Source organism: Amphibalanus amphitrite, unplaced genomic scaffold (assembly GCF_019059575.1).
Source record: "Amphibalanus amphitrite isolate SeventyFive unplaced genomic scaffold, NRLGWU_Aamphi_draft 001861F_arrow, whole genome shotgun sequence".
In the NCBI taxonomy this organism is placed as follows: domain Eukaryota; kingdom Metazoa; phylum Arthropoda; class Thecostraca; order Balanomorpha; family Balanidae; genus Amphibalanus; species Amphibalanus amphitrite.
The window spans coordinates 1-19518 of record NW_024883354.1 but is presented as its reverse complement, the minus strand read 5'-3'; the positions used below and the strand labels follow the sequence as shown (position 1 = coordinate 19518).

The following is a 19518-nucleotide window of genomic DNA, read 5'->3' as shown; positions in this document are numbered from 1 at the left end:
TCATACCGATGTGCCTCCAGGATGTCGTTGACTCCGATTCCGATGGGTTCATCTGATGTGATGCCGAAAACCCCGTACAGATGGTCAACTACTTCCGTGGAGTGTGGAACGAAGGGGACACCGCCGAGGTCCAGACAGCCGCGGGCAGCTTCAGTACTGGGAAGGGCAGATTCGGTGAGACGAATAAGACGTCCGGAGATTTCGGTGAAGATGGACTCCATTCCTGATGTAGCTGTTACGGCGACTCTGGAATGATGGAATGTTTCTTGATCAATCGATTCACTGGGATTTCTGCTGGTCTGGTCTGTGTCTGTCTTGGAATCCGGCCGACAATGCAGCCTGCCAGAAAGTTCCCATCCTTGGCGACAGGAGCAGAAGCCGTTTGCATTACACTCCACGCCATCCGGCTCGCTAGCAAAAATGGAGCAGTCGGTGTCCTGATGACACGGCTGGCCCAGCCAGCTGATGCCACGACGCCGGCCCGTGCTCCACTCTTCCACCGTCTCCTGGGTGACGTCCGCCGGCAGCAGGATGTCGGTAAGACCGCACGTCCTGCTTCCCATGTGATGTTCGTAGCCCAGACAACGCGGTTCGGCCAGACAGCGAAGCCGACAATTGCATAGTGAGATGCCGGTCAGGGTGCGGTAGCGCATGTGGTCAGCGTACCTCTGAGAGCCTTTGGAGATGTAGTCAAACTCGAACGCCTCGGGTGGAAACGTCACCGACCCGGTGTTCGACCTGTCCAAAAGTTCTGGTGGGAAATGAGAAAAGCTGTCGGCATTCATCGAGCGTACGAAAGCAAGAAGTATCGGCAGCACGGTCAGTGAGGAAGGCCGACCGGCCAGACACGAGCGTCCGGCCATGGTGGCGGCTCGCCGGGGAGTGGCCACAACGTCGACCCTTGCGCCGCCCACAGTACCCTGTGACGTCACCGTCTACAGCGCTAGTGTGATGTCACCGTCTACAGCGCCCGTGTGACGTCACCGTCTACAGCGGCCGTGTGACGTCCCCGTCTACATACAGCGCTAGTGTGACGTCACCGTCTACAGCGCTAGTGTGACGTCACTGTCTACAGAGCTCGTCATCAGTAAAGGGGCGTTGTGCGCGACGTCATCAGGGGAGACATGAGTTTTGTAAGTACGAGTGGCAAAAGCAGTTTGCAACATGTTGCAGTCGTATAGAAGCTATTGGCGAAGAATCTGCCCCCCCCCCCCCAGTGAAAATTCCTTAGACGAGGCCCTGGCCTTCCGCGTATCACTACTTGGCCCAGGAGCCGAGTTAGAAGGGGGTGTTCAACACCCCCCCCCCTTTCAGCAGAGCGTGGAAATCCAGGCAGTGGCGGATCCAGGAAAACTCCAAGGGAATCGAATCAAAGTGGTGTCCCTACCTATACCCAAAATTAAAAGCTCAACGGATTTCGGCCACTTCATTGTGATGGTGCCTATTTTCAGTTTTTTTTTTTAATTTTTTTGTGTGTTGCCCCTGGTGGGCCTGTGGTGCCCCTGCTAGGCCGCAAGTGCCCCTGACAGGTTTGTGGTGCCTCTGGAAGGACCATGGTGACTGGTGCCCCTGACAAGATTGAAGTGCCAACGACAGGCCCACGGTGCCCCTGACAGGCCCATGGTACCCCTGCGAGGCTGGTGATGCCCCTTCTAGGCCGGTAGTGCCCCTGGCAGGCCTGTGATACCCGTGCTAGGCCGCCGGTGTCCCTGAGCCCTGACAGGACTGTGGTGCCATTGACAAGCCTGAAGTGTCCCCTACAGGCACGTGGTGCCCCTGACGGGCCCAATGTGCATCCCTGCGAGGCCAGTGGTGTCCCTGACAGGCCTGTGGTGCCCCTGACGGGCCCAAGGTGCCCTTGCGATGCCAGTGGTGCCCCTGACAGGCCTGTGGTGCCCCTGCTAGGTTTTGGGTGCATCTGACAGGCCTGTGGTGCTCCTGGAAGGACTGTGGTGCCCCTGGGCCCTGACAAGCCTGAGGTGCCCCTGACTGGCCCGTGGTGCCCTTGCTAGGCCTTTGGTGCCCCTGACAGGCCTGTGGTGCCCCTGGCGGGCCTGTGGTGCCCTTGGTGGGCCTGTGCTGCCCCGGCCGTGATGGTGCCCCCCGGGAGGCCCAAGGGGGGGCATGGCCCCCATGCCCCCCTGGATCCACCACTGAATCCAGGACCCCTAGCCCAGCAGGGGCTGGGGGTCAAATACGTAAGTAGAGTGCTGATTTTAAGCACAATCATTGATGAATCAGCCGTCGTTTCAACGTCCTATCATAGTGCAGCTCGTCAAAGTTCCACCATTGACGCAGGACCGCGGTTTCCCGGTGAGCCGTTACGACCTGCCGGCGATTATTGGAAGCACAAGCAGTTCCAATAATCACCGCCATACGTTGGACTTCTCTGATCACTGCTGCCACCTGTCGGAGATCACTAGAATCACACAAGGACGACTCGTCAGCGTAAGTAATTTATAAACAGTTAGTCTGTAGCAGTGGAAGACCGCGCCTGGCGGTGGTAACTGCGGTAAAACATAGTCTGCAGAACTGTGACTGTGGTACAGTGTGCAAGCGACGACCCCGCTGTGATCAGTGACCTGGCCTGACCTGACCTGACCTGGGTCAAAATAGAAGGAGAGATAGTGACTACCCAGCGCTGCCCCTACAATATAAAAAGGTAAAAATTGTGGATAAACCATGACGAATGCCTACAAGCGGAGAGAAACATACTTTGATCCAAATATCGGACAAATAGTGTAATGATAGAGACTTAGGGTGCGTTCGGAGAGCGCGGAATATTCCCCGTCATCGTGAAAATTCCCCGTGTTGCCTTCGGAGAGGGACATTCCATACCGCCAATTTCAAGGATCGACGCTACTGCGCCAAGTTGAGTTCGTGGGATTTTGTTTGGGTTATTTGGGTTGGCCCAATGCTCTTGCTCTTGCTCTGACTCCCTCTGAAGCTCTTGAAGAAAGAACAACTAAGAAAAATCACAATTATTTTCAAAAAGTCAATAAAAATATATACTGTGCCCCTCCCCCCCCCCCCACCCCACCCCAAACACACACAACACAACACTTCAAATTATCGTTTTCATTGATTCAGAGGACAATCACACAACTGAGTAAGCATTATCAATTGTTGGATTTGCAATAAAACTGATCAGGGTGGAAACAAACGCAAGAAATAGCCATTTATATTCAATAATATACTCACTCGAGCATATTGATGGGCGCCGCCATCTTCACGGGAACGACGCGTGAGATGCTTTTTAGATTCCGCGCTTTCCGCGTCCGTTCCGCGGAACTTTCCCCGGGAATCGCTCTCCGAACGGCACATTCGGCGGAAATTTCATGCCGGCGTGGAATATTCCCCGGGAATCTGCCTCTCCGAACGCACCCTTACCTATAGCATGTTCGTTCGTATTCAACGATCACAAATTGTATTAGGTACACCTCTTGCCTTACAATGCTGTACGTACACGTAGGTCTACTATTATATCTAGTATCTAGTTCGATATCTAGTTCGTGCATTACCTGTCGTTTTTGGTTGCATTTCCCGTCGATAGGTATGTACAGTCCACAGCAGAAGTAATGTTGGGTTTCAGTCATGGGTATGTTCTGCTTCTGAAGCTTAGGAACGATTAACCTTCGCCCCAGTGGGGGGGGGGGCATATGTTACCACCCTGTCGCGTTTTTCGCGTGTGAATAAAAAACCGCGGCGCGTAGCGCCGCGCCGCTTGGGGTAGCTTTTGGTACGTCAATTTTGGACAATGTGTGAAATTTGTGACCCCAGGTCATGTCAGGTCAGGTCACCAGGTCAAGTTAACTGACCAAGCCTTAAAAAAAGTTTGCAATCATGTCCAGCCTGCAGTGTTTGTCAGAAAGGTTTTAAACTTGGTGGATTGCATGCTGTTATGGGAGCCTACAATTTGTATATCTCGGATTTTTTATATCCGTGACCTAAGGTCAGGTCAGTGGCATGACCTTTCCATTACAAGTCAATGGAGAAAAATCAAAATGCCTCTAGATCCGTGTGTACACATAGGAATTAGGAACAGTCCAAATATTTCAGAATCACAACGATTTAGTCCACTCGTGATGACCAAGGTGTCATTTTTGCTGATAGCCTCTAGAAAGGTCATCCGAGGTCATTTGAGGCTACAAACAGTTTTTTGCCAATAACTCGCGATTGGAAAGAGATAGAACGCTGGGGATGGTCTCATTGTGTTTGTCTTGTTGAGACGCATCGACTGATATGCAACATGACCTTTTCCGGTCAGGTCATGACCTTGACCTGAGGTCAAATTTTTAAGTTGACCTTTCAAGGTCAAATTATAGTTCATTCGACGCGTCTCGGTGAGAGGAACACGATTCTGGCAATAGAAATGTCGTGGCTTTTTGTAGTCGAAAGTTATTGTCGAAAAACACTTTTCGTAAAAACAGCTATTTTTGGAGTTTTTGCCCTCTGGAGGCTAAACCGTTGACCTGAGGACAATATTGATAATAACCTTTTCAAAAGAAGAGTTCAAAAGCTATCGATTGCTTTTCCATGCGTTTTTCTACCTACCATAGTTCCTGAGATAGCGGCATGTTTTCTGAAAAATATAATGACAATTGGCAAATTTTGACCTTTGATGACCTCTGGTGACCCCAATATTGCTCTAAGGTAAAAAATGACCGAAATACTTTCAAACGTACGTATTGAGAGCTATCGACTGCTTTTTACCGCGTCTTTCTAGCCCTCTTAGTTTTTGAGTTAGAGGTGGGTGGTAACATATGCCCCCCCCCCCCCCTCACTAGGGCGAAGTTGGCCGAGACCGCCACTGGGGCGCGGGTTAACCAGACTACAATGAAACTTTGAATGTAGCTTATATGTATCGTCACCCTTGCAGCTACAATTTTAGCTACTGACATCTTCTTTTCGATCACTCCGCATTAAACAATCGCCAGTCAAAGCCAATCGTTGAGATTGGTAAAACCCTACATTACTTTAGCGGTGGGCTGTACGTTCATATGCAGGTAATACGAGCTTATGTAAGCCATAAAGTGACAACCACCCTATCGATTAAACAGTGCATCGCCCGGAATATACGTAAATCGTCTATCTTCTGGGTGATAGCTCAGCCGAGGTTAGAGGAATGCACGACAACCCTTCTGGGAACATACCGTCGGTATCGATTGCTATCCACTGTCAGTGCATCTTTCATTCCATAGATTTTAATGACATGTCACGCCTCGCTCTGCTCAAATCATTACGCTTTTGGAATATATGTTCCAATCCTACACACCATCCTTAATCCTAATTTCCGCTTGCTTTTTTTAAAGAAAAGAACTCATGCTAGTGTGCTTTTTATCACAGCCCAAAACAACGCGCCTACTAATTCACGTTTCGATGTTTCCGTTGTTTCAGTTCCTCCTTTGATTATTTGTCTTGAAACCTCGAGTGAAAATAAAGAGGTGTAATTTTATTGACAAATTTAACGAAGAAGAATATTTGAAGGGTTTCGTGTGTGCTGATTGTTGTTTTTATTCGCATGCGCCATGCTGCACACAATGGTGCAACCCAGTGGCACACATGTAATTTACCTACCTTTTATTTGAAAAAAACATATCCGTCGTTGTTCCTATGTACACTATACAGCTACCTAAAAAGTCGACGCATTATTCTCTGAAGCTGGTACGTGAAACCACCAAACATCATGTATATCCTAGTTCGTGTCATTAGACTGTTGTTTACCATATCCGCTGCTGGCAAATGTCAATAGCAGGAAAATATGTGGTCATGAATCACGTGCACTCACTTCTGTATGCCACTGCACTGCCACTGCACTTTCCTTACAAGTGCATTGCCGTTCATTTCACAAAAAACATCGAGTCTCGAGAAATCTATCCTCGCATTTTGGGGGAGGGGACGGTGTCGAACGGATCCCTGGCTTTTACGAGTATTGCATAGCTCGCGTAAAAGTGACCGATCGCCAACAGATCGGTTATTATTTATCTAGTTATGATCGCCAAGAGACTTTATTAAATATGTAGGTACTGAATTAGGTCATAGGATTAGGAATATGGGCTCAAGAATTGATGACTAGAAATATGGGTCTGTATCGTCAATTGAAATCACTCGACACCATGTATGTAATAAGTGGGCACAATGCCCACTTATTTGAGCTCCATAACAACCTCTACATAATTGTTGGAATTAGGCAGCTTCATCCCTAAACCTAAGTTGGGTGACTACGGTGTTTTTATCTTCTTCTCCTGTATGATTCCAGAGTGGCTGCCATGAGGCTGTGCCGACTGCTGCTACTGCTGGGCCTGTGTACGGTCCTCGTCAGCTCCTCTTCTGCTCCTCAAAAGGAGGAGCCCACACGGCAGATTTCTACCACCATTCGCTCCGAAAAGAAACCGCCAACAAGAAGAATGTCTTTCGCGACTCGTCGCCAGCTGGCGCGCGCGCGCCGAATTTTGGCGCGTGCTGATAGCGTGCCACCGCGCGGAGTGGGAGTGGTCGCCCGTTCGGCAAGAGGGCGCGCTCGGGCCGGCGTCGCGCCGCGCTTCGGAGGAGTGGCGCCACGCTTCGGAAGGGCGCGAGCCTCGGCGCGCGCTGGCTCGGCGGTGGCGCGCGCGGGACCTTTTGGCGCCACCGCCGGCCGAGCAACCGCTTCTGGCGGGAGCGCCTCATCCTCGAGCGGGCGAGGCGCCTTTGCTGTCGCCTCCTCTGGTTCCGCGTTCGCCTCCGCAGGATCCGCCTTCGCCTCCGCAGGCAGTTCTGAGGAATACGACTACGACTACGACTACGACTACAGCAGTTTTGGAGAGCTGCCCCCCGCCCGGCCGGCCCTGTCATTCGCGATCTTCGACGATACGTCGGTGAAGTTTCAGAGCAGCACAAAGTCGCCGGCGGCGACGGTATCCCCCTGTACGTGGGGTGTGGTCAACTGTTGCAGCAACCCCGATGTAAGGGTAAGTGGTCTGGGCTAATTGCGGGTTTGGGGCAAACTTCGACAGATCTGGGCTAATTCCTGTACGTATAGAGTAGTCAACTGTTATATTTAGCACCAGCCACCCCGACGTGAGGGTAAGTGGTCTGGGCTATTGGCGGATTTGGAGCATACTTCGACAGATCTGGGCAATATCCTGTGCGCAGGGTGTAGTCACCTTCTGTAGCAACCCTGATGTCAGGGTGAGTGATCTGGGCTATTTGCGGACTTCGAGGTAAGCGTCGATCAATTTGGGTGTTTATGGGATGTTGGGATAAACGTGACCCAATCTGGGCTTTTATGGGATTTTGGTGTAAGCTTCATGCAGGCTGGGTTATTGTGGGATTTGGGGTAAGCAATTCGACAAATGTGGGCCATGTTTGGATGCTGGTGAAGCCCAGTACGGGCTGGTTTCCTGAACGTTAGGCGTGGTTTAACCCGCGCCCCACTGGGGGGGGGCTATTTATAGCCCCCCTCCCGTTTTTCCGCAATAACTTTCAAACCGCTTGACGGATCGACGCCAAGCTTTCGGTACCCTTAGCTGCATCAATTTGACACCTTGTGTCAAAATTTGAACTTCGTAGCTACCATAGGTCGGCCGGAAATGACGTCAGAGTGACGTCATGTTCGTCCGATTTCGACGCAAAACATTGAACCACGGCAATCGCTCCCAAGAGCTCAGTTTTTAAGCTAGATCCAATTTCTTTGCATGAAAGGACTCAGAATTGACCGTGCTATCAAACTGCTATCTCGGATTTTCAAAATTTCGAAATTTTCGAAAATTTCATATAATAATATTCAAAATTTATATTTTTGTATTTTTTTCAAAAAGTTTTTGACTTTTCGAAAAAAACCGGAAAATATGTGACAGAACGCATGATTATGACTAACTATAGCAAGTTTTAGCTAAATATCTTCAAAAATGGCCAAGTTATACGCATTATTGCAAAAAATTCACAATTATTAATTTTTCAAATCAATTTTTCAGTACGTATTTGACATCGTACACCAATATAAATGGCACCATCGTGTTCCTGAGCTCAAACTGCATCCAATAGACACCTTTTTTGTTGAAAAATTTTAACTTCAATATTTGACCTTTTTTGACCTGAAAGTGACCTGACCTAAGCTAAATTCGACTCAAAATGACCTCAAATGACACAGACGACATCAAATTCGAAATATATGGCCTAAACGGACCATAAAACATGTGTCACGTGACCGACGCATGATATAATATTTCCGTGACCTGTGATGACCTGACCCTGACCTGAAAATCAAAGTACAAGTTTGGTACCCTCAAGGTATCTAAAGTATCTGTTCACGAGTGTGGAAACCAAAAATGAGCATGATCTGACTTGTAAGACGGCGGCCAGAGCCCAAAATGTGAACAAGCCAAAATGCTAATAATTTTTACTTTGACCTGACCTGTGACGTCATCGATGACCTCGAGGTCAATGAAATTAGGTTTCGCTCGACAGTTTTTCCGGGGCTATCAGACGCCGTTTGAATTTTGACGATCGACCCAGTAGTTTCGGAGTTAGGAGGGGGGGCTATGAATAGCCCCCCCCCAGTAGGGCGGGTTATACACAGACCCCAGTGGGGCGCGGGTTAATACTGTTTAGTCCATATGCGCAAGTCCCTAACGCTAAGCACCATCCATCTAGGCTGGCCTCTACACAGATGACCCCTTTGAAACTGGGACACATACGAGTATTATATATAGCACTTGGCACACCCTGTCAGCTTGTGTTTTCCGTGTGTATCGCAGCTGTTGATATCGGTACTTAATCTCACTGTGGCTCTCACCTTTCAGGTCAGCCGAGTGATGTGCTTTGAGCGGCACGGATGTTTCGGCTCGTGGTTTGACGACCTCTGCACTCCAACAGTGAAGAAGGGCGTTTTCCAAGAAGTGTTTGGCACTATTCAAGGGTAATGCGTAAAAAGGAAGACACATAACTATAGTTTTGAGGTTTTCATATATTTCACTGATAGTTATCGAAAAAAGAAACACAACTTCAGGCTCTACATAGATTTAGAATATACATAGTTGTTTCTGAGCACGATTTATTTTCAGATACCTACACCTCAATTTGGTTATATTACCAGAATAAGCAAGCAATCGCTTTAAAACTTCTTAAAATCAGCTCATTCGACTGGCTGGAAGACCCTCCTTCACAAAACTCACGGTTGGCTGACAGCATCGCCGCGCTGTAGGTATATGGCGACCACGTATAGGCGTATTTTACGTCCCACTGTTTATACTACAGCTGTTCCGTGTTCTGGAACCTCTCTGTTGATCGCCAGAGGACGGCTGGACACCACAGGGTCCGAGTCTCAAAGAACGTCAGTGTTTGGAGACTGGATGTTCAGTATAAACATGGCGCAAACTTCGTGGATGACCTTGTCATTAGTGTTATGCTGCTGTAGTTGTGTACCCCTACGGGATGTGGAGATAGGATAAAAGCATGTTATATGAATGTTACTTAGTAGGTACACTGTACAGTGTTAGTTGTATTGGAGATATCACGAGAGTGTGAAGTGTCTCCGTTTTTGTAGCGCCTTTACCCTCGAAAGCAAGGTGGAAAGCACTACGAATGCAGATAGCATTGTCAGTGGTCGTCTAATTTCATAGTTTGATTTCGTTTGACCGAAAAAAAAATGTCTTACAATTGACCCACTGGTGAATGCTGACAGATTTGTTCGTTTCCACATCTTGAGCATTCACTAGTTAGTGTGTTCTGTAGCATAATACTATCCACTTATAATGTTTTCTTGCAGTATGTTCTGTACATCACAACCGACATTTATGCATGTGTCCAATATGTCTCGCTTACTACCTATCCGTAGTGTCGGATTTTCCGTCCAATAAATGCTCAATACTGCACTAGTTTGATCGATTTATAGAACACACCTTAAGGACAACTTTTAACGCAAAAGAGTCCCCCTAAAACATAGAAATAGAGTGTTATCTAAAGAATGACAATACAAAAACAGTGTAAATAAGACCAGACATTTCGACAACAAGGTGCCTTCGTCAATGGAAAACAAGATATAGGCTTTACATCGATAAAATATAGAAGACAACCGGTCAAGCCTTTTATCGTTGTAAGGCCTACATGTTGTTTTCCACTGACGAAGGCACTTTGTTGTCGAAACGTCTGGTCTTATTTACACTGTTTTTGTATTGTCATTGTCTGTGAGAGAAACAAAATGTCTAACTCTTCTAGTCTAACTTAGCTAAAGAAATTGATATGGCCACTCGGTGCTCCATATTTGATCGGTATTCATATTAAAAGGTGATAGAACAACTCCTCGACTAATTATAATACCCTCGACTCGACTTCGAGGGCCTCGAGCACTGTCCAATTCACAACACACAGTCAGTTAGTAGTATATTATACAATGGCACGGAATCGAAACGAGTCTACCGACTCGTGGTTAAGTAGAGCGATCTACCAGCCCGCGGATGGCTGGAGCACGACGTTCCGGGGCCGCGCCACGACTCTGCGAAGCGGTAGACACCGAACAGATGGCTCTGCGTGTATCTACTGTGTTCTGATTGCTACGTTCTAGAGCATCCAAACGCACATTCGGATTCGCCAATTATTGGACGTTAGCTTACATCAAGTCGCAAATGAGCAGCTTCTGGCTCGGTTTAGCCTTAAACTGAGGACGCAAGCACATGATTCAGATATCCTGGAGTTTTGACTGTAAGGCTGTTAGAACTTTAAGGTGAAAGCATATCTCATGTCACTTTAGTAACATATTATCACCGCTCACGGTTTTCAATTGTTGCGCAATTAATACAAAACTTGAATAAAAGCAAAGCATCAGGAAACAATTTTGCAAAGATTTTTCAGTTTCAAAAACGTACACTGCATTGCTTGCCAACACTACTGGTGCTTTCGAAAACACCTGGTTACGTCATCATAAGCGGTGACGTCACATGCGGCTAAAAGTGACGTCATACGCGCGACACACAGTGACCTCACACATGCGGCCGAAATGGTAAGAGAGCGTTTGAGACACCTGCAAGACCTTTTCGACGCCAAACACCGACGGCGGTCCGTACACTGTGACGTCACAATATGACGTCATAACTGAGGCGAACTAAAAGCACAAATGGACGGCGAAATAATGGAATGTGTAGCACATTGAGTTAAGAAGTGCTTTTGACCTCATGTAATCGGAAGGGTACTACGATACGCAAAACTGTATGCACAGTGCTGTGCATACAGTTTTGCTCAAGTAGTTAGCTGCCGCAAGTTTCTGTTTACTACCGAAGGAACGAAAATAGCAAAAAAAAAACAAGCAATAGGAGGGAGGGAGGGAGGAAGGCGAAGAAACGGACGAAGAACAGCATAGGTTAGGAAAGAGGTAAAATGGTGAAGCAGTCTCAGCAATGTGACATGCAGTCACAAATGTCGATTTGGAATGTTTAATGAACGCCATCCGACCCTTACAGACGTTACACATCACTCTGTAGAGACAGAGGATCATTCGGGTCAGTTCCTTATCGTTCCGTTCTCGCTAAAACTCAAACTAAGCTTCCCCAATAATGAGGGAATGCAGAGGGCGGGGTCATGTGACCGCTAACAGAGCCCAATTAGCTGCCGGGAGAGAGGGGCGGCGCATAGCACAGGTGGTGCCACTGGACAAAGATGACGCTCCACACGTAGCGCCCTCTATACCGGCGATAGCGCCATCTATACCGACGACAGCGCCGCCTTTACCGGTTACAGCGCCACCTATATCGCCGATAGCGCCACCTGTACCACTGAAAACGCCACGCTAGATGACGTTGGGCCGGTGTGGGCGACATCAGCGCCATCTAGAACTCAAGCAGAGGTCCGCTGCCGCTGCCATCCACGACGTAATTGTCCTCATCGTCTTCGTCGGCGATGTTGAAATCGGCGTCATAGCGAGAGGTCTCGCCATCTGTCGGAGGAAAAAACGAATTAATGATGTTCAAGTTCCTGTCAGAGACGGTGTTAGAACAATATGAGCGAAGCAGCCGATTGTAAGATTTCAAATGTTGTCATATGCTACTTAATACCAGGCGTTCAGCTTTCAACTACAAACAAGCTGACTTCGATAGAATGCGTGTGTCGTTACAATTATTGCCATGGACCGTGTTGGACAGTATGCATGTGGACGCAGCAGTAGACGCATTCTACGACCTCTTGAATGCAGTCATCAGCGACTGCATACCTGTCGTTGATATAAAGAGGAACTACCCACCCAAGGCTATAGAACTCCAGGTAAGGACACCAGCCGTTTGACCTTGAACGCCGCCGGCCGGCCGATGACGTCATTGGAGGCAAGCCGGCTCGGCGGACACATCGGGCGAATGCATAAAGGAGGGGCGTTGGAACGTTGCGGGAGCCGGAGAGATCTTCTAATGTGGTTGCATACCACCATTGTTATGCTGATTGATCTACAGACTGCAGTCTTATAAACCTCGATGCATCCTAGGCCTGGATGGTGCGTACATTCGTAGAACGATCACTCCGTCCGACGTCCATGGTCGAAGCTGTATGTATCTAAAGACACTAAGACGAGTGCAATAACGGCGACCCGATCCCGTCTCTGGCGAATCCAGAGGGGTCGTAACTCGTAAGGACCCAGGCCGAATCTGACCGTCTATTTTTAGGGAAACGGGGTGGGTGAATCGACAACCGATGGTTTAAGAGATGATTCGAGAAAGGATCCCATCGTCGATTGTTGTTTGACAGACAACGCATGTTGTACTGAGCGTTTAACCATCAGAGGTAATGCCTGATTACGTAGGCAAGCATAATTGGTCTGTCATATTGCTTAGGAATATAAAACCGTAATGGAAATCATAGAGGATATGATCTCTACATTACGGGAATTCACTAATTATTACGGCTCATAGGGGCACCGCCGGAGCTGCTGTTTTACCATCGGTCCCAGGCAACTCCAGGGAGCTGCAGTACCCGGCGGCCAAAGCGGCCACCTCGTCGACTCGCAGGTCCTGTGGGATTCCGTGATGCTTCAGTGCTTCACCCACAGAAGCACGGGTCACAGCAGTAGGATGTGGGGTCAGGAGTCTGTCCGCCTTTTCATTGTAGGTACGTAGGTACGTACAATGTATGCGGCGTCTGGTCCCGCCGAAGCTCGGTATCGACCGTGACTTCATTCAGACTTATTCACAACTGGCGGATAAGGAAGCGGTCTTGGACACTGCGGGGGCTAACCTCAAAAAGGTTTTTTTTCCGAATTAATTTAAAAAAAAGAAGCTCGGATTTCGATTTCTTGCGCACTGCTGTGCAGTGTGATTAACCAACATTTCCTCAGAATAGTTGTGAAGTTTTCTTTTATTCTCGAAAAGCGATTTCTGGCGCTGCCCCGGTTGTGGGGAAGACATTTGCCCCAAATGCCTTCCCCTGGATCCGCCAGTGGGTTGCCCGACCCCGAGCTTGACTAAAAACGTCTTCAAACACCACCAGAAACCGATGGTAAGGTGAATTTAAATCCAATAACTGATCTCTGTCTGCCCGCCTAAATATATTACACATGGTACGGCACCCGGCCCTGTCGGAGCTATGATCCGATCGTGACATTTTCGGCTTTCCCCATCCCAAGCTCGATTAGAAACGTTCTCCCTCCCCACCCGATTGCTGATGTCAATTCAAATTCAATACCTTATCTCTGTCCGCCCGCCCATAACCCATTCATTGCACACCGTTCAGCGCCCGGCCCCGCCAGAAGTATCCTAGCGCGCTGAGCAGTTGCCTCCAGCCGCGTCATCGCGAGGCCCCGCGCGGCCCATAACTGAATACATTGCGCGAATAGCCGTGTCGCCCCCCTGTACCCACCTTGGTTCGACCGTGGCTTGCGTGATCTGCTGCGAGAGAAAGAGACTGCCTTTCGCAGACTGAAACGTAATCGGTGCGAGGAGACCGAACAGATATTTCGAAACAAGCGACGAGAATTTAGGAACTTAGCAAACAAAAAATACAGCGACTATTTAGTTGGACTCACAGTCGAATTCAAAACAAATCCAAAACGGTTCTGGTCTTTCTTAAAGTGTACCAAAAGCGGAACTAAAGGTCTATCAGCTCTCAAAGTAGACGGTGTAGAGGTCACGGACGACACAGACAAAGCGAATGCACTCAACAGGGCGTTCGCGGCCAAATTTACCGATTCTCCTGTGACCGTACTACCCCAGTGTCCGTCTTACAACTTGTCACCTTTGACCCATTTCGAATGCAATGCAGATCTGGTAAAAAATATCATGGAAAACATACCCGTAAATAAGGCCTGTGGCCCTGATGGCATAAGCGCCCGTATCATACGGGAGTGCAGCGGCGCGCTGTCAGTTCCAATTACTAAGATCTGCAAGCTCTCTCTGAGCCAAGGTGTTTTTCCGACGTACTGGAAGAAAGCCAATGTCGTACCACTGTTCAAAAAAGGTAGTGTCAAGGACCCTGCCAACTATCGCTCCGTGTCACTCATACCACTCTTCGGTAAAGTCCTTGAGAAAGTTGTTTACCTCAGCTTGCTTCGACATGTGACCCCCGCTATATCGCCCGAGCAGCACGGCTTTGTCCCAGGCAGGTCGTGTGCAACGAACCTGGCCACACTGCTCAGCGCCGCATACAACTCGATTGACGAACAGTGCCAAACCGACTGTGTGTATACAGACTTCTCAGCCGCCTTTCAGAGTGTCAATCATCGTCTTTTAATTCACAAACTTAAAACGTCATATCACATATCAGGTTCGGCACTGAGCTGGCTGACGTCATACCTCAACAATAGGCAGCAGCGCGTTGTGGTGAACGGGAAGTGTTCGGATTGGTGCTGTGTCACATCCGGCACCCCGGAAGGCGGCGTAATTTCTGCTCTGTGTTTCGCGCTCTTCATCAACGACCTGTCTGTTGGGATGTCCTCCCGGGTACTTCTTTTTGCTGACGACGCCAAAATCTATCGCAAAATAGCCTGTCCAAAAGATGCAACAAGCTTACAAGGAGATCTTGAACGTCTGCACCAGTGGTCGAAAACTTGGCATCTCAGGCTAAACCCATCAAAATGCAAAACGTTCAGAATGACTCTAAAAACAAAACCACTGGTCACGGCATATTCAATCGGAGGCACGGTTTTGGAACATGTGAACGAAATTCGAGATTTGGGCGTTATTTTGGACACAAAACTTACATTCGGACCCCACGTTCATCAGATGGTATCAAAAACAAATCGTGCTTTGGGTGTCCTAATCAGATCGTTTCAAAGGGCTACCCCGGGAGGACATCCCAATCTCAATGTATCATCTGTCATGGTATCATACTTCGCCTATGTTCGTTCCAACATGGAATACTGCAGTGTAATTTGGAGTGGAGCCGCCGCAGTGCATCTCGACAGGATTGGCCGGATCGAACACAAGTTTTTAATGTGGCTGAACGCCAACTGTCATCATCGCTCAACTTCCATCTCATATGCCGATTTGCTGAAACATTTTAACCTCACTTCCGTATCTGCCAGGCTGGTGCAGCACGATATCATGTTTGTTCGCAACGTGCTTAGAGGCAGAATTAAGTCCGCACTCTTGCTGCAGGCGTTCTCGCTTAGTGTGCCTATCCGCGCAACTAGGCAACAGGCGAGTGCGCTGCTGCATGTGCCATTTGCAAGGGTGAACGCAATGAAAAACGGTTTATTTACAAGGCTGCCGAGGCAGCTCAACCGGCTTGTAGAGAGACTTCCCGCGGTGGACGTGTTCTGCGACGGTATTTTCACATTCCGTAGCAGCGTCAGACATTTTGTGGCAGAAATGTGACGCTAATGGAAATGCCTCGCTGTATTCGATGAGCCTGCCTGGCAGGTTCATTCATTTCATTTACTAGCATTTTACTGGCATCTTGTCGTCATCCTTGTTGTCACTTATCGCACTCTATTGAGTATTCTTATTCTTATTTTTATTTATAGTTACCTTCTATCTTTTATATCTTTTTTTATTTTTTTTTACCGGCCGTATATTTATTGGTCTTTTATTATATGTATACCTACCCGAGTGTGTCGTCTTTGTACCTATGCATGTAACTTATTCGTTTTAAAAGTGAGACTTCGTCTTTTAATGGGTCCTCCCGTCGGCGATATGAATAAATAAATAAATAAATAAATGACGGATTATAAACCTAGCGGTAAGCAGACTGCAGAAGTCAGGGGACAAATGCTTGTGCTTTTTCATTCTTGATTTATGAGTAACACTTTACCGACATCTGAGTACGAACGTACCGCATCTGGTGTTGCCGCGCCGCGTGCGGGTTCCCTTCTGTTCGACACCGTACCGGTCAGCACACCAGCACTGCGATCCGTGGCACTGGGTCGGACGGAAGAAACCGTCCTGGTCGCAGGCCGGCGTGTAGGCTCCTGGAGCAGGTCAGGGCAGGTCAGGGTATATTAGATCAGGGTAGGTCAGAGGAAGTCAGCTTAGATAACGTCAGATAAGGCGATTTTCTTAAATTTATTGCAGCGCAAAACAATTACGCCTGCTTCGTATATGCACAAACATGACACATCGACAGAAAGCCAGGCCGTGGTAGGCGGACTACCTATTCACGATATTCAGGATTGTTATAATACGTGTTTTACCAAAGATGACCACTAACTCACTAATACAGCGAATTAAACTCTCCATAACAGGGTTGCCAGCTTAGGTTGGGTCACCAATAAACTCGGTCACGTTCAATTCCACGTTACGCTCGGTCCGGAACCGAAGGCTGGGTATGGTTAAGACATACAGAAACCAGTATAACGCCTTTTGGGGCGACTAACGGAGCGAGCGAGAGGGTGGGCCTTGCACGTGCGAAATTGCGAGGGGGTACCTCCAACTGACTTGTGCACGGCACCCTACTAACTGGTCTCTAGCGATGTGCCAAATTTGGGCACAATCGGCCCAGCCGTTCTCGAGATCTGGAAGCGGCACCCTGCACGTGCGCACGTGCAAAATGGGTCCCAACTGACTTGTGCACGGCACCCTACTAACCGGTCCCTAACCGTGTACCAAATTTGAGCGCAATCGGTCCAGCCGTTCCCGAGATCTGGAAACGACCCCTGCACGTGCGCACGTGCAGCAGCACCCCAACTCTGGCACATGTATATGCAGTGCCTAGTGGGTGCCTACCTACATGCCAACTTTCAGCGCAATCGGCCAAGTAGTTACCGAGATATTGCAACAATTACAAAACTGACACCTCTTCGTTTTTGCACGTGGCACGTGCATAAGGGGTCACCCACATGCATCGGGAATAGTCCAATACTTGGTAGAAGGAATGAAGCTACCCTACAAAAATTACCGCGTGTAAATCGGTCAAGTGGTTGCTGAGATATAAGCCTCGCAAAAGCGTGACCACGGCCGGCCGGCCGGCCGGCCGGCCGCTCATACTCAGAAATTTCCGTTAATCTAAGGAAAGACTACGCTCGCTTCGCTCGCTCCGTAATAAGGACATGTGTAGATTGACAGTTAGATATACCGGCAAACAGACAGACAGATATATGTATTGATATTCACCACACTCTAACGTACCGAGTCTGGCCGCTGGTGATCTCCGATTGCCAGACACACATACATACATGTTATTTTTTATTTTAGTTATTGTTATTTACCCAGAGACAGACAGACATTCGCTACACTCCGACTTACCCAGTCTGGCGGCATTCTCCCGCTAGTCTTTGGTAGGGAGACACACATGCATATACACAGAAGCAGACTGACATTCAGTCCGCCCTCACGTACCCAGTCTGGCGGCGTTCTCCCGCTGACGGTCCTTACAGGGCGCCGGTACGGCCTGGAAGCAGGTACACCACTCTCTGGTCGTGAGGAAGATGTCGCTGTGGGGAGAGAGAGAAAAGGTGAGAAAGATGTCAATGTAGGGGAAGAATGTGTGTAAGAGAGAGAGAGAGAGAGAGAGAGAGAGAGAGAGAGAGAGAGAGAGAGAGAGAGAGAGAGAGAGAGAGAGAGAGAGAGAGAGAGAGAGAGAGAGAGAGAGAGAGAGAGAGAGAGAGAGAGAGAGAGAGAGAGAGAGAGAGAGAGAGAGAGAGAGAGAGAGAGAGAGAGAGAGAGAGAGAGAGAGAGAGAGAGAGAGAGAGAGAGAGAGAGAGAGAGAGAGAGAGAGAGAGAGAGAGAGAGAGAGAGAGAGAGAGAGAGAGAGAGAGAGAGAGAGAGAGAGAGAGAGAGAGAGAGAGAGAGAGAGAGAGAGGAGAGAGAGAGAGAGAGAGAGAGAGAGAGAGAGAGAGAGAGAGAGAGAGAGAGAGAGAGAGAGAGAGAGAGAGAGAGAGAGAGAGAGAGAGAGAGAGAGAGAGAGAGAGAGAGAGAGAGAGAGAGAGAGAGAGAGAGAGAGAGAGAGAGAGAGAGAGAGAGAGAGAGAGAGAGGTATGAAAAATGCAAATGTAGTGGATCTGAAAGGCATCACTGCGACTTGAATTGTGTACGTCCTGTGGCAGGCAGTTATTACTATTGCGAGTTATTTGCGATAAAACGAGGGTGTCCCGGGCTAATTTTTCTATAGGTGTTTTTATTCTGTTTTTATGTGTTTTTATTTCTGGCTTTTCTCCTATCTATATTCTATATTTTTATTGTAGGTATGTGGTACGAAAAAATCAATATTAAACTCTTTCGAACAGCCACCGAATAGTGAAGCGCGTAGCCCAAGCCCCAAGCAAATAAGGTTGACTTACAATCAGCCTCGCTGAGGCAGATGGCGCTGCAGTAAGTGAACGGATTCCACTATCGACCCATTTTCACATTCTACCGTAATGCTACCACATTCTACGGTAACAGAGTGTGTCTATTCTTTCCACACTCTCTCCCTGACCCCATAAGAGCTTTTCATTAACAATCCAATCATTCACCTCACCCCTCCTTCCCACTCTTTTTCCTTCCCACTCTCGGTTCTCGCTTAGTCGTTCTTATCAAAACCTCTTGTTTGTCTTCCTAGTTGTGAACAGGCTCTTTCGGTCTGTAAAGACCACTGCAGAGCTATGGGATGATAGGATAGGAAGTAGTCACTAGCCATGCATGTTACAACGCGGCAGAGACTCTTCCGGTGAACTGAGAAGGCAATGTCCCTTGGGACAGCCCGGCCTGCCGCTCAAACGGTCATCCCGGATGTGCATCCCAGCGAGAACCTGTCCTCACACCAGTTGCCTTGTGGGGTTGACCGCCGCACGAGCCACCAAGAACCAGGAGGATGCGATGAACCAGAGAGCTCTGAACAAAGTAAGGACGAATGCCCCTCAAATATCCCCCACCCCACCCCTGACCCCGGACCCGCCTCCCATTCCTTACCTGTTGAGGTCGCAGCTGTCCAGAACGGCTTCAGACAGGGCTCATTTCATCCCTCTCCACGGCGTACAACTCTCTCGCTTCCAGCTGACCATCAGAGTCGGTATCCAGATACAGGAACATCCACTGGGCCATGGGGCGGCACGCGACGGGAGTGCGCTGTGGACAGAGACCCTGGTGGTGATATCTGGTACTGATAGTTCCACCGTCCTGCAGGTAGCCAGCAGTAGATTTACCGAAACAT

General features: G+C 48.6%; 1 protein-coding gene and 1 long non-coding RNA gene across 2 annotated transcripts; one reads left to right on the top strand and one right to left on the bottom strand.

Moving 5' to 3' along the window:
* The first annotated feature begins 2459 nt into the window (after positions 1-2459).
* LOC122375525 (protein FAM71B-like) lies at positions 2460-9854 on the top strand. Its single transcript, XM_043354978.1, has 3 exons — positions 2460-2662; positions 6260-6950; positions 8784-9854. Exons 2-3 carry the CDS (start codon positions 6270-6272, stop codon positions 8901-8903), a joined length of 801 nt encoding a protein of 266 aa, XP_043210913.1. The 5' UTR covers positions 2460-2662; positions 6260-6269; the 3' UTR covers positions 8904-9854.
* A 495-nt stretch (positions 9855-10349) lies between these two features.
* On the bottom strand, positions 10350-19437 carry LOC122375526. Its single transcript, XR_006255416.1, has 4 exons — positions 19278-19437; positions 17727-17821; positions 16226-16360; positions 10350-11908 (listed from the first exon to the last, which is right to left on the bottom strand). It is a non-coding gene; the product is annotated as an uncharacterized LOC122375526 (long non-coding RNA).
* Between the last annotated feature and the right edge of the window lie 81 nt (positions 19438-19518).